Source organism: Copadichromis virginalis, linkage group LG5, assembly GCF_057382275.1.
Source record: "Copadichromis virginalis isolate Kocher_CV1m ecotype Utaka linkage group LG5, C_Virginalis_male_GT1.1, whole genome shotgun sequence".
Lineage (NCBI taxonomy): Eukaryota > Metazoa > Chordata > Actinopteri > Cichliformes > Cichlidae > Copadichromis > Copadichromis virginalis.
The window spans coordinates 39,375,419-39,391,092 of record NC_140622.1 but is presented as its reverse complement, the minus strand read 5'-3'; the positions used below and the strand labels follow the sequence as shown (position 1 = coordinate 39,391,092).

Genomic DNA, 15,674 nt, shown 5'->3' with positions numbered 1-15,674 from the left:
TGGAAAATTAAATGCATCCTTACTGCCTCCATAAGAATTAAGAGGGTAAGTAGCAGTCAGGGGCTGATAATCTAATGCATTTGATTAATTGATCATCAGCAAGTGTGACAGTCTGGACATGAGATCCAGTTGAAGATGTTAGGCCTTAATACCAAGCACCACATTTGGCAAAAACCAAACACAGCCTTTCAGCACAAACACTTCATAGCAGCTATCAACCCAGGGGTGGAGGGATGATGATTTGGGTTTCTCTTGGTGCCACAGGTTGTGGGTACCTTGCGATCATCTGTCATGTCATCTAGAATCAACTGTGGGACCATCTGTCTGAAAGCTAAAGCATGGCTGAAACTGGGTCATAAAAAAGAAGAATGATCCCATGCACAGCATCAATAGAATGGCTAAAAAACAACAGAACCAAGATGCTGCACTGGCTCAATAAAAGTGCAGACCTCAGTGATTGCTCAATGAACCGAAGCAGTGGTTTAAACAATAAATTGCTATGTGAAGATGGAACAATGCCTATGAATAATAGGTTCACAGTTTCTGGACTGACAATGACAACGGTACTGTAGCATAAAAATCCCCCCCTCCCATACAATTCATGATTAATATTTGTTTTAAAGTTACTGGCTATAAAGACAATCTTTAGATAACCTGTTTGGTTTAAAAAGAAAAAACACACAAAAAACGTTACTGTATGTATTCAACCATTAGTGATACCCACGCACACATACGAGGTTGTAAACATGAATCGACTCACCTTTGTAGTTTCGGACCTTTAACCTTTTAAAACGCAGAGGTTCTATGCGACCCAAGTTTATATGTAAAAACTGATAAATAAACATACTGCAGATTTTCATGTTTATGAAAAACATAACTACAAACATTTCATATGTAATTTGAAAATTCAGATAATCGTTTTTCAATCCGATTCAAGAATCTCGCTAAAAGATTTATTGCACAAAAATCGCAGCATCTTCGTTTACGGCAGTAAATACCTAGTAACTTTAAAGCAAGCCTGTCGCCTCACCGATAAAGGCCGTTTATTTGACAAAAAAGAGACTTTTAAAGACAAATAGCAGTTCGTTTTAAAGAACAAACTCCACAGATTAACCTCTGCTAGGTTGACGATCAACCCGAAGTAAAAACCACACACAAAAAGACGTAATTTATTCTCTCGTTAAGTTTTATCAGAGTTACTCAAACTTCCAAAACTGCGACATTAACACCAATCTTGAAGCGTTGAAAAATAATTTTACCAATCTTTTCGGCATCTTTGAAATCAGTAATCACCAATGAGCAAAATTAACGTATCATCATCTTTCTCAGACGCAAAATGACGGTCTCACAATACCGTTAACTGAATCCGCCAATCACAGAAGAATACGTTTAACCCAGCCACGTGGGTGTTTGATTGACAGCTGTGGTTATGCAATAGGAAGTGAGCGCAGTGAAACAACTCTCGGTTTGAAGCAAAGAAAATTACCTCTCTGACCATATATGGAAGTTAATATAGTGTACCTCGCTGTTTCAATGAAACGAAAACAAATCAGAGAAAAATATTTTATCTATCGAAAATACCCGATTAAATTATAATAAATATATAACTCTTTGTTTTATTTATTTGAGACATCATTTTATAGTTGCATTTAGCATTTAGGGACATTCGAATTGTAAACCCCTCAAACTAAATCCTCATTATTTGTTAACTTTGGAGAGACTTTTGTGGAGTTCTAAATTAATTTGTTCGTGATGCTCTGCTTTGCACTTTGAACTAAACTGTAATATCTTAGAGCCACGTCTGTATATCATCATGAAACTTGACACATTTATTGTAGACAAAATGAAGAGGATATCCTGTAAATGTCAGCCTTGTAGCCCTCATAATGACTGATTAACTGTATTTAATATGTGAAGTCAAGGCTTAAAATCATCAAGGCTTCAGTTATTTCCTGTATAATCCTCAAACAAATGATCTGTGTTAGAGCTAAAGGTAAAACTGACAGACTACATTAAATATCACAGATTTTACTTCACAGTGATGAAACAGGCAGGTATCAGGTTTTTATTGCTCGGAAATTATTATAAAGTCTATTCTAGTAGTTACAGACACACAGAAGTGCACATGACTGTGAGAGGCTCTAACAGATTAATCTGCCCTCTGAAAGGAAAAAAAACAACAACACACATTTTAGAGGCGACTCTGTTATCATCAAGTTGGCAGTCAGATAAGACTGGAGGAAATATATCAGAGACAATTCTATAATCTTAAACTAAAAAAGAAAGCACATACACAGATTTCATAAATGCCCTGATATATTAACACATGAGTCTGGTTTATGGTCGTGAATGTAATATAGTCACACAGTCAGAAAACACTTTAAACAGCTGTATGTCTGAAATATAAGGACAAATAAACATTTATTTAGTCAGTCAGTGTTTATAGTTTATTTTTTTTATCCTATTTTATGTCTAGATAAATAGGTGCAGGAGCAACATGCACATGGGAAGGTATGGGTTTTATTCACCAAATATTGCAAATATCACTGCAGATGTGCTGCAGGGATGAGGCCCTGCCAGATGTGCATGCTGACTGTTTCACCTGTAAATAATCAGCTGATTTATAGCAGCACTCACCAACAACAAGCTCAATGCGGAAGATTTTGGTTGGCTTCATTTCTGGAAAACTGCAGGTATAGTTTCCTTGGTCCTCCAGCTGAGTTTTTTTCATTGTTATGGAGGCGTTGCCATGCTTCAGCTGTTCTGGAAAATGTGAGACTCGACCTCTGAACTCTTCATCTTGACCTCTACTATATGTGCCGTCATCAAACATGAACACCACCTTTAGAGGAACTGTTCCTTCCTTCTTCCAGACAAACAATTCTTTCTCAATGTTCTGATTGGTGCTGAGGGAGCAGGGTAAAATGACATCATCATCTTCCATCACAATCACTCTGCTGTCAGGTGGTCCTGAAAGACAAAACATGAATTAAACAATGTGTTCAGATACAAAGTGATGAGGATATAATGAGAGTCATTTATGAGTCAGAGACAGCCACTCAGAAGAAAGTTCACGCTTGATTTTTACTAATTATGAAAGAAAAATAAAGCCACAAAAATATAATCAGCAAACTTTTTCCCTATAAAAATCGTATATTTTTAGCTCAGTTCCCCTTCATAAAAACAAACTAATTACACTGACCTGGACAAAAATGATGGTACCTCTAGAAAAGAGTAAAAATAAGATGACTATAGGGACCTTAAACCAAGGTGTGTCCTGTAATTATTGTCACAGATATAGTTCTAACTTGTGGGCGATCGTGGCTCAAGAGTTGGGAGTTTGCCTTGTAATCGGAAGGTTGCCGGTTCGAGCCCCGGCTTGGACAGTCTCGGTCGTTGTGTCCTTGGGGAAGACACTTCACCCGTTGCCTACTGGTGGTGGTCAGAGGGCCCGGTGGCGCCAGTGTCCGGCAGCCCCGCCTCTGTCAGTGCGCCCCAGGGTGGCTGTGGCTACAATGTAGCTGCCATCACCAGTGTGTGAATGTGTGTGTGGATGACTGGATATGTAAAGCGCTTTGGGGTCCTTAGGGGCCATTTACCATTTGTAATCAGTCTGCCTATTTAAAAGGTAAAAGTGAGCTAAGGACAGAGCTGTCTCAGGTGATGAGACAGACAATTAAAGACAAGCATGTTAAAGGTAAAAGCTATAAGACTGTCTCCAAACTACAGTCTCCTGTGACTACAGTACAATATACTGTATTAAGTTGTTATTCCCACAAGACTGTAGCCACCCTGAACATGAACGTAAGAGGAAATCTGATGACAAATTTCATCACTAAGTTTCAAGAGATAAGAGATTAGAGGTGCACTAAAGTGTCAAATCACACCATCTGTGGTTTGAGCCAAAGTGGACTTAATGGAAGACGACCGAGGAGGACACCAGTGTTAAAAGCATGAATGGAATTTGCCATTTAGTCATTTTCTACAATGTCACATCAGCTCAGATGCAAAAATGAAGCTTACAAAGAAAATGACACAGCGCCTGCTCTGAAACATGGAGGAGGCTCGGTTATGTTCTTGCTTTGCTTTGGTGCATCTGGCACAGCGGGTCTTGAAATCTCAAGAGTATCAAGGCATCCTGGAGTGAAATGTAGTCTCCAAAAGGCACCCTTCAAACCACAGACAGTTGAAGCAGTTTTCTCCTGAGGAGCGTCGACGAGTGCAGACGTCTCACTAACAGTTACAAAACTCGCTTCATTACAATGATCGCCTCCGAAGGTTGTGTAGTAAAGTAATTAAGAGGACCATTTTTGTCCAGAACAATTTCATTTTTTTAATCATTCTGCTGAACCACAATTCAAAAGCAGTGTCTGGTTTTCATGAGTCAATTTTCAGTAAATGTTTATTGTCAGTTTAAAGTTTCTTTCTTTCTTTTTAATTGAAGGGTCCATATTTGTGTATTTGATGATACTGAAAAATGATTCTTTTTGTGTTTCCTGTATTATTCATCCTTTTCAGTCTCACAAATACTGATTCCCAGTAGGGCTGGGCGATATATCGAGTTTTTTAAAAATATCGATATATTTTCATACGAGATATAAGATGTGACAATATCGTTTATATCGATATAGTCTATGTTACGTTGTGGAGCCGCAGGTTTGCCTCTCTTTCGTCCACTTTTGTCTCTACGAAACGTTACTCGGCCTCGCCTCTCCTTCACTGAACACAACTCCCCCATAGCTTCACCTGCAGGCAATGACAAGATGAAAGTGGAAAATCTCCGTTAGCGAGTTACCGCGGATCGCCCCGTGCGTGGGGCTGGACGGCGTCAACGTGTTAGCGAGCTAACCGCGCTAACGACATGCAGCCCGGAGGGGCTGCATGGCCTAAAATCCTTTCATTTTCTCAAAACTCGACAGTGCGCCTTATGTATGAATTCTGGTTGTGCTTACTGACCGCGAACCGATTTTATGTGGAACACAACGCTCAGCAATCTCAAAAAATGTTTTAATATGACTTTGCTAAGCTAAGGAGCTGCACCGCTTGATGGAGCCGCCTCGCGGAGTGATACGTACTGTGCTTCAACGTAATATTACCGTACTGTGTGTGTATAAGGACCACAAATGGCACCTGTTCAGAGACGTGGTGCAGCTGTGAAATCTGTCTCTTTGTTATTATGCTCAGCTTCTATTAGTTTACATTTTGACTGCACAATTGTGAGCTTTTTGTTATGCACAAAAACAACATTGTTTTCTTTTATTTATGGACCATGATTATTTAATAAATGCTGATAATTTATTTATGAGTAATTTCTTCATGTACATCTACGCTGTATGTAAAGAAAATGCCCGTGTGACATCTGGGACACAGTGTGACTAAGAACTCTCTTTTTGTTCTTAACTTATGGCTTTTTTAAAAAAAAAAAATTGAGATATATATCTTATATCGCCATGCAGCTAAAAAATATCGAGATATGAATTTTGGGTCATATCGCCCAGCCCTAATTCCCAGTATCTCAGCTGTAACAGTTTTCTATGAGAGTTTATGCCAGGAGTTCAGGGCAGCTATTTTTGTTAGCACACAGACACGCTCTAATCATACAGCAATAATCAATAACATCAACAGCTTCAAAAACACAAAGTGCTCAAATATCTAATTTTCATCTTTTGGGCACTCAGCAGAGTCTCTGACAGCACAGCTCAAATCCAAAGTCGTCCACCTGCTCTCTGCTCTGCTTCCTCTTTTCAGCAGCAGGTTTTTACTTTGCTTGTTAAACATAATTTCAAATGCTGCTAACTGCTCTATAAGACACTCACTGAACAAAGTGCTGCATCACTGACAGAACACAGAGGGCGAGGTCCATTAAAGTGAACTCTCTCTCTCTCTCTGTAAATGGACTTCTGCTAATATGACTGCATCCGCTTGATGCGGTATCTTTACACAAACGACTGCATGTGAAGTAGAGGCACACTCCTTGATAGTCACTTTGACTGGCTGCTTCCTGCCTTTAGTGCTTCTTCCCCATCACACATTGTGCTTTGTGTGCAGGGTTGACAGAGGTGGAGAGGAAAGTGAACAAACGTGAGATTCTTAGAAACAGAGGTGCATGTGCAGTACAGACCTCATCCGTTTCCTGAAGAAGACGAAACTTAACTTTCTCGCTCAAACATCACTAAAAATATCTAAACTACTGTTGTTACCACAAAGCTGCGTGGAAAGACTGTAAACTCATTTCTTAATTTCTGATTTGGTGCAGAGATCTTCATCCTTTTGTGTTTATGGGGAAAACAAACACAGTTGGGGGCTCAGGAGAATTTGGCAAGATAACAAGAAACGTATTAAACTCATAAACATGCAGCAGGTCACCAGTGAGCCACATGTGCTGGTGTTAGGTGTAGACTGGCTTTTAACTACACGCTAAACAAGCAGAGTTTCAGAGAGTAGAAGATGTTGCCTCTCGGTTCAAGTGTCTCATGAGCATTTTGGTCTTGCAGTTCTTCTGGGATGATATTTCTATTAAAGTGTGGTAAGTGCATAAAAAAGTCGTATAAAGAGATAAAAGTGAATATAACCCTGCCTCTAACCAGGTCACTGGTGACCAGGTGGCTCATCAGAGGTTAACGAAAGTTTCTGTGACAGCAGGTTTCTTCATTTCCACTTGATGAAATATCACCAATTCAGGCAGCAACAGTTTCAACGCTGTGAGGCCAAAAATGTTTCACTGATAAAGATTTGAAACACATCCAAGCTGTGTCCTTTTCACCAGCTGAGCTCTCAAAAATTTCCTGTCAGTTTGAACCTGCACACCGCAGTCAATAACAGCCTCATGTTAATGGGCCACAGAGTGTTTTAACTCTGACTGTAGAAAACCTCAGGAAATGGAAATGGAGCCTAGTGTTCGTCTTTGTAGTCATATTAATCCTACTGGTCTCTTCACTCATTGAATCACTCGCTCTGAGAACTGGGGCTAAAACACAAACAGACCCTGAAAGAGTTAAAAAACTAAATAAAATTATATGTTGTGCATGAGAGACCTGTGGATGAGTAAAAGCCAACATCCACACTGACAGCATCCAGCAACTCAGCGCAACATCAGCAGAACACAGCTGCTATTGAAACTGGAGATCCAGAGCCCACAGCTCAGTGGGATCAGGGCTGGACTGGTAATCTGGCCCGATGGGTCAATTTTCTTTTCCTTGTCGATATAATTATTCAGGCCACCTTCTCTGTGCACTGGTGCACCTTGCAGAACAGAGTTTAGTGTGGATGACGTGTTTGATAAAGATGGACAAAGAAAAGAAAAAACGTGGAGCTGAAAAGCTGAGAGAGAAACAGAAAAAAAATAGAAAGAGATGCAGCCAAATGTGAGACGTTAATAGTCAGGGCTGCTGCCATCACCAGCAGTACCACCAACACTTTTAACAAACCCTGGAGGTTCCAGGTAGGTTAGCACTAGCTAACAAAATTAACTGCCATCACCCCTGTCTGTAGTTGGGCCAGATTGTTGGGGTAGAAGTGAAGGACAGAGACACAAAGACCTATTTTACTTACCCAAGTCCTGCTAAGTAATGTATCTTTTAAACAGAAAATAATGTGATTATATGACTAATTGTTCGATTTCCCTGTTTTTTTTTTTTGCATGCACCACTCAGTGTTATCATTGCTTCATGTGCACATATTTAACCTGGGTGACCGATCATGGTGGGTCACCTGGGCCAAAATTGCCAGCGACAATTTTTTGTCCAAGTCCGGCTCTGAGTGGGATCAATAGTGAGCAGCATGGAGATAATGAGCTGAACCTGGAAGAAGAGTGGATCTGAACTAGATGATGCCCGGCCAGCTCCAATCACAGATGCATCTACTGAGCTGAAGATGGAGATTGTGCCCAAACTCAAGGTAACCACCCAACTGAGAGCACAAGTCCCCAGGCTTACAATATCAGAGGAGATGTGAACATTGACCTGGGCAAAAGGACGGCACAGAGGCTCTGATCATACTAGAACCAGAACAGGATAGCGTACAGTGAGCACCACAACCAAGAAGCTGGGAAAGTGTACAAGAACATCTGTGCTGCATTGAAGTCCAAATGTCCCGATGGGAGACACCACCAATGATGGTTGAGAACAGCAGGGCTGTGGTTCTGAGGGACAAGCAGCTGCTGAACAACCAACCAGATACTGTGGTGGGTAACAAGGAGCAGAAGACTGCAGGTGTGACAGAAGACAGTGAGAGGAACAAGGAGTGTGAGGAAAAAGAGTACAGGGGCCAAAGAGCTCCAACTCTGAAACAGGAAGAGAGACAGAGACAGTGTGTGTGTGTGTGAGAGAGAGAGAGTGTGGTTAATTATTCTCTATTCTATGAGTCATTTTATTGATGTCGACCCACTTTAAGAGAACATAAAACTTTAGATGCATTAAAAAATCGCATTCAGACACAAACAAACGTCACACCGTGTCAGCAGGATGAAAGCAGAAATGTGTTTACAGGTTAAAACACGTCAGGATGGAATAATGAGCATCTCTGGTAACTGATCATAAACACTAAAGAGAATAGTTTCGTTTCATTGTTGAAGATGCTGCACATTAATCTGCCCTCTCATTGTTTTACTCTAAAACGCGGCTGCGTTAAAAGCTGATGTAGGTGTAGACTCCGCAGTCATCCACCCACTTCAGCAGCAGCGTTAAAGCTCCATCCGCTGCTGTGAAACGTGACTGCGCCTGCACTGATTATCACTCTAAATCAATGAGTTTCTTACCGGATTCAGCACCAAACGTCAGTCCGGACAAAGTCAGGAAACAGAAGCTCAGAAACAGAAGTGGTGGAAGCTCCATGTCTGCAGAAACCCTCTGAGGATCAAACGTTACAGCATCTCTTTTTTTAAAAAGAAAAAAAAAAGAAAAAGCTCGGAGCCACTCCCCCTCCCGCACTGACGCACTCCAAAACACTTTGAGTTTCTATTCTCTTAAAGCAGTAAACCATTACTGCACTTCCGGTGTATGTATATGTCGCAACATCAGCGCCTTTTAGATTGAACTTGTTTAACAGCGACAATTACACAGAAACGCGGAGAGAAGAAAGATTAATGAGCAGAGATGGCAGATTATTGTAAAAAGGTTAGGCTGAGGTAAAGAGAAAGGACGCTCCCACCACGGAATCTGCAGCCTTTAAGGTCAAAGACAGGGCAGGGATAGCTCAGTAGGTAGAGTGGTGGCCCCCTGATCGGAAGGTCGGGGATTCAATTCCCCTGAGCAGCTACCCTGAGGTACCCCTGAGCAAGGTACCGTCCCTACACACTGCTCCCTGGGTGCTCAATGGCTGCCCACTACTTCATTGAGTGAATGGGTTAAATGCAGAGAGGAATTTCCCCACGGGGATCAATAAAGTACACTTTCTTTCAAAAAAAAAAAAAAAAAAAAAAAGGGTCAAAGACAGCTGCAGGTTTTTTTTTTTTTTTTTACACTAATATGACCTATATGATGAAAACACACACACACACACACACACACACACACAAACCACACACACACACACACACACACAAACCACACACACACACACACACACACACACACTGAGGCTGTTCCTGCTCCTCCTCGTAATAAATACAGATTAACCAGGTTGTTCATCTAATACAATAAAGACTAAAACCGTGTTGTACAAATGGAAACATTAATGTAAAGCGCTCACACAGAGTCATACAGGGTTCTGGACACTAAACTACAGCACAGAGCTTTTTCTCTCATATTGCTGATTTCTCTGCAGCATCTCTCTTACTTCTTCTAACCTTTTCACATTTTTCTAATATTATAATTTTAGTCTTTATTTGTAAATTCAGCTGCTGTTGCTATGATGACTGTGATTGGTTGGATGTTTCCAACGCCACCTCTTTCACATGAACACGCTCATGCTCAGAAACTTACAGACTTTGGGTCAACTTAGCTGATAACCAGCTTTATGTGCCATCTTATCCTGATCAACAATCTCAGGTGAAATAAATCCAGGTAACACAAAGAGACCCTGGTTGTCTGCACCTTGCTGAGCAGAACGGTGTCCTGGTATTCAAAGTCACTGCCTCTGTTCCTTCCCCGTTACACCCGCCTCCCTCTCATTCACACACATGTATTCAGTCTCACGTCTACTGACGTCTACACACCTCCACCTCTCCAGGCTCTCCTCCACCTGCTCTCTACTCTCACTACAGACCACAGTGTTGTCTGCAAATATCAGAATCCACAGAGACTCCTGCCAGACCTCCTCTGTCAGCTCATCATCATTGAACAAGGAGCTCAGATCCTGATGTAATCCCACCCCCACCTTGAACCCACCTGTCATTCCTACTGCACACCTCACTACTGTCCCTCTGTCCTCACACATGTCCTGCACCGTCAGTTAGTCATCTGGAGTAACCGTCTTTCCGCTCTTCATCATCTTCGCGGTCCTCACTTCCTCTTTCATAAAGCTCTGTACTTCCTCATTCACTAACTGTCCTCCATCCATCCTCATCTCTCTCACAGAGCTAGAGATGAACAGAATAGATCAGTTTTAAGATAAGATAAGATAACCTTTATTAGTCCCACACGTGGGAAATTTGTTTTGTCACAGCAGGAAGTGGACAGTGCAAAAGTTATGAGGCAAAAATTAGAATACAATAAGAATAAATACAGTACACAGCTGTACAGAATAGAATAAAATAATATACTATATACAGTAGAATAAAATAGAATAAAAATATACAATAAGATAAAAATAGAATACGAATGCTATATACAACTGAGTAAAAATACAACGATGCCAGAAAAGATTATTGCACTTAGTGTTATTGCACATGTGTGGATGTGTGTGCTTGATCAGTTAAAGTCTTTATTATGGAGTCTGACAGCAGTGGGGAGGAAAGACCTGCGAAATCTCTCCGTCCCACACCGTGGGTGCCGCAGTCTCCCACTGAAGGAGCTGCTCAGTGCTGTCACAGTCTGCTGCATGGGGTGGGAGATGTTGTCCATCAGGGATGACAGCTTAGCCGCCGTTCTCCTGTCACTCACCACCTCCACTGGGTCCAGAGGGCATCCTAGAACAGAGCTGGCCCTTCGGATCACCCTGTTCAGTCTCTTCCTGTCCCCAGCAGAGATGCTGCCGCCCCAGCAGACCACGCCATAAAAGATAGCAGAAGCCACCACAGAGTCATAGAAGGTCTTCAGGAGTGGGCCCTCCACTCCAAACGACCTGAGTCTCCGCAGCAGGTACAGCCTGCTCTGCCCTTTCCTGTAGAGGGCGTCTGAGTTATGAGTCCAGTCCAGTCTGTTGTTCAGATGAACACCAAGGTACCTGTAGCTGTCCACAGCCTCAATGTCCATACCCTGTTTTAACCAAAATGTTGTATTTCTTCTACTTAACATGGACACATTAACGATAAGCAATAGGTCCACATTTCTGTCCATATTAGGAAAACACAACGAACCACTCATGAATCACTGTGCACACAGCTAATCTAATCTAACACTATCTTAATTAATAGGATGTGGTGGGAAATGACGTGGGTTAGATTCTGAAGAACAGATTTATGACTCACGTGGCCTCATACCTGCTGATTTTTCAGAGTGTGCTTTGTGTAAACAAGGTTTAAATAAAGTTTAAAGTCTTTTTACAGCCAGTAATGTAATGTTTACTGAGAACCTGAACATGTGGGCTGCTAGTTTCATCCACCCACTCAGGATGAAGGAGTTGAACTATGAATCTACTAAGCTCCCACAGGATTAACTGACTGTTAACTGACTGTAAGGTTAATAGTTTAAAATGACTTTGGGATTGCTAATGAAGGTGTGTATTTTATTATTATTGCTGAGTGTTATCTCAGGATTAAATACAGGAATGATTTATGACAAAGGCTACAAAGTCAATAAGGAAAAAAGATCCAGTTCCACTCTCATGGTCACTTTGTATGACCTCAGTTTGACAAAAACATGTGCAAGAACTGTAGAATAATGGCTTTGTGTGTCAGCATTATTATACACACATGCACTGACAGCATATTATCTTCAGTGATCAAAGAAAACTGTGGCACCTGTGACAGTGGAAGAAGTATACAGATATAAGAGTTATATTTTCTGTAGGACTGTCCGACCTTTGTGGCTGTGGAGGAGCCATATCTTTGTAAACATGTGGGACGCACTAGTTATTAACCTGCAGTGACTCAGGAATGTGCAACCATATAAACAAGGTGAGTCATGAAGGTGGGCGAGTAGAAATAAAGAAGGATGAAATTTCCTGTTCAGTGTAAAAGACCAACCTTTGTTTAAAGATGAAGAATGAAACCCTGCGTGAAATGTTTAGCTGTGTTTGGTTTCTGACCGCGAGCTCAAAGCACAGATGATGGCATGAAAGGATGATGCTGACTGAATGTGACTGAAGAGCAGAGCTGGAGGAAAGAAAGCTGCATGTGTTTGCTGTCATTCAGGGATTCAGGCTTTGTTGTTTACAGTCAATCAAGTTTTTTATCAAAGGATTTCATCGCTTGCTCGGTGCATTTAAGACATTTTAAATCGAAGTGTTACCAGAGCTGTGACCTCTTCAGACATCATCCTCTTCTCCAACATGAACCTTTTCCAAAATGTGTCTGTGGCTCTCAGAGTAGAGCTTTGGGCCAATTCATACAGCAGCCACGAGGCTTTATGGTTTATAATTCCTGAAGATCATTCCAGCTCTACTACATGCCAGAGAGTGGAGATAAAACCTCTCGTGGCTGCAGTCGGCTCTCTTCCTTCTCATTTATTCTGGGGTGATCCACAGTGACAAACATAAAAAAGGTTAAATTTCAGAGCAGGAGAAGGATGAATACTTACTGTGAGAAAGTCTAAAACAGTTCAGCGAATAAGAAGATAAACCAGCTTCAGCTCAGATGAAATTCTGCACATTTTCTGGAAGAACTGCAGCCACATGGCGCCAGACTGGGAACAGGTTTGTGAGGATTTTTGGGACTAAGGAGGTACACAAGTCAAGACAAGTCATTTGATTTATTTAGCACATTTATGCACAGCCGACATTGATCAAAGTGCTTCACAGCAAATACAAACAGAAGAAACAATAAAACGATTTAAAGCAATAATAGTAATGTTTTAATAAGTAAAATTGGAGGATAAATACAAATGATAAAAGTAAATAATGATAAAAAGTCATATAATAATAGCAAAAGAGATGCACTGTGAAAGTGACACAATAAACTGTAACTCATCTGAAGCTCATGAGGAGACGGTTAGTGAGGAAGACCTAATCTGAGGAGGAAGATGATTCCAGAGTTTTGGAGCTACAAACCTGGAATTACTAGAAGCTGCCGATCAGTGGACCTGCTGCACCATCATTATCTCAGAGCTGCAGTCCTCTGGTGAATTTCACCCAGCAGTGTCAGCATCCACGTCCTCCACAGGAAGTTGTAGCACTGACACATCAGCTCCCAGTTTATGTTTATCCAACCGACTGAATGCATCTTTTCCTCACATGGTATTTAATTGAATTCATTTTAAATGGCACCAAATCACAACAAAAGTCACCTCAAAGTGCTTTATATTGTAAGGTAAAGACTCTACATTAACACACAAAAACCCCAACAATAAAAAAAAAGAAAAAAAAAAACACCAGTGAGCCAAGCACTTGGTGACAGAAATAAAGAAAAACGTAATTTTAATAAAAATAAATCTTTAGGAGAAACAGGCTCAAGGAGGAGAGGACAGCAGCCATGATGGGTGAGGGGAGGAAGACAAGATAAAGACTTGCTGTGGAGGAGAGCCAGAGATTAAGAATAACAAATAATTAAATGGAAAGTGATGCATAAACACATAGTGGCTGAAGAAGAAACACCCAGTGCATCATGGGAATCCCCCAGCTGCCTATGCCTATTGCAGCATAACTGAGGGAGGATTCAGGGTCACCTGGTCCAGCCCTAACTATATGCTTTAGCAAAAAGGAAAGTTTGAAGCCTAATCTTGAAAGTAGAGATAGTGTCTGTCTCCTGAATCCAAACTGGAAGCTGGTTCCACAGAAGAGGGGCCTGAAAACTGAAGGCTCTGCCTCCCATCCTACTTTTAAATACTCTAGGAACAACAAGTAGGCCTGCAGAGCGAGAGCCAAGTGCTCTAATAGGGTGATATGGTACTACAAGGTCATTTTCATTTTATTTTCAGGGAGTTTTTACGACTTCCTGATAATTAATACATTACAGCAGAACGTCCCTCTGAGACAGGACGCTTCTAATTTTGCAGATATTGCACTGATGGAAGAAAGCAGTCCGGCTCAACAATGACACAAAGACTCCTCAGAGTGTTACTGGAGGCCAGGGTAATGCCATATCTGGTTAGATACCATATTTCTAAGATATTTACAAAAATAACAAAAGTCTTTGTATTGCCTTTGCAGCAGAATTCTCTTCTTACAAAATCTGTAATAAAATCCTTTGGTTCACAGTCACACACTGCAGCAGCGCCAAGTCCTGTTTCTGAAGAAAAACCACAAACCCACACATTAAGTACGAGTGCACCCTCAGGCTAATCTTCAGAAAGATCAACCACACGAACAGGTTGTGTTGCAACACTTGTGTTTGTTTCACGTCAGGTCTGCACACAGCGATCAGAAACATATTAGCATTAAGCAGGTTTATAATCTGCTGCAGTGAGGAAATCAAACGTTAACACTGACATGTCTGTGAAGGTTCTCAGTCATCCAGGTCATCGTAGTCAAAGGAGCTTGCAAAGAAAAGCGTCTGGACTTCTTTAAGTTGCTTGAAGACGTTTCACCTTCATCCGAGAAGCTTCTTCAGTTCTAAGGTCAAATGGTGGAGAGTCCCAGATATAAACCTAGTGGGAGTTTCCCCCCAAAGAGAGACAAAAGGACCCCCTGATGATCCTCTACCTAATCACATGGTGTGAAATCATGTGATTTCCTGAGGTCAGATGGCCCAGGATGTGAGTGGGCGTTAAGGCGTCTGGGAAGGATCTCAAAACTGGATTATAGATGGCAGAGAGTTGGTGTCGTAAACCCCCGCCTCTGTTCAAAGATGGTCGCTCACAGTGGACATAGATGGCTTCTTTCACTCCTCTTTCAAACCATCTGTCCTCTCTGTCCAAAATGTGAACACTGGCATCTTCGAAAGAGTGTCCTTTATCCTTAAGATGCAGATGGACAGCTGAGTCTTGTCCTGTGGAGGTGGCTCTTCTGTGTTGTGCCATGCGCTTGTGAAGTGGCTGTTTGGTCTCTCCGATGTAGAGGTCTGAGCATTCCTCGCTGCACTGTACAGCATACACCACATTGTTAAGTCTGTGTTTTGGCGTTTTGTCTTTCGGGTGAACCAGTTTCGGTCTGAGTGTGTTGCTGGGTCTGAAGTACACTGGGATGTCATGCTTGGAGAAAACTCTCCTGAGTTTCTCTGGTACACCGGCTACATAGGGGATGACAATGTTGTTAACACTGATAACAGCTTCAGAGGTAAACATGAACTGTCCCAGGAGTCTTTGCACTTGTTTGGTTCACTGCAGTCCTGTTTCATCAGGTATGTTTTCTGATCATCAATTAGCAAAAGAAAAAATTAAACCCATGAAAAAAATATTTAAAAAGTGGAAGAAAAGAGAACCCGAGAAAGTTTATTAAAAGAAAAAACGTGAAATATTCTCGGGTTGGTGTGAGACCCTGAA

General features: G+C 41.4%; 1 protein-coding gene across 4 annotated transcripts in view; it reads right to left on the bottom strand.

The window, feature by feature from the left end:
* Positions 1-8,910, bottom strand: part of LOC146710369 (butyrophilin-like protein 1) — an 85,794-nt gene extending 76,884 nt beyond the window's left edge. For 2 of the 4 annotated variants that reach the window (XM_085457775.1, XM_085457774.1), the window contains exons 1-2: positions 8,756-8,910; positions 2,638-2,970 (exon numbers count right to left, since the gene is read on the bottom strand). In XM_085457775.1, the coding sequence (XP_085313901.1) occupies positions 2,638-2,970; positions 8,756-8,831 (409 nt within the window). In that variant the 5' untranslated portion in view covers positions 8,832-8,910. The remainder of the gene's footprint in view (positions 1-2,637; positions 2,971-8,755) is intronic. The other 2 variants (XM_085457777.1, XM_085457776.1) reach the window with 2 other exon arrangements.
* Between the last annotated feature and the right edge of the window lie 6,764 nt (positions 8,911-15,674).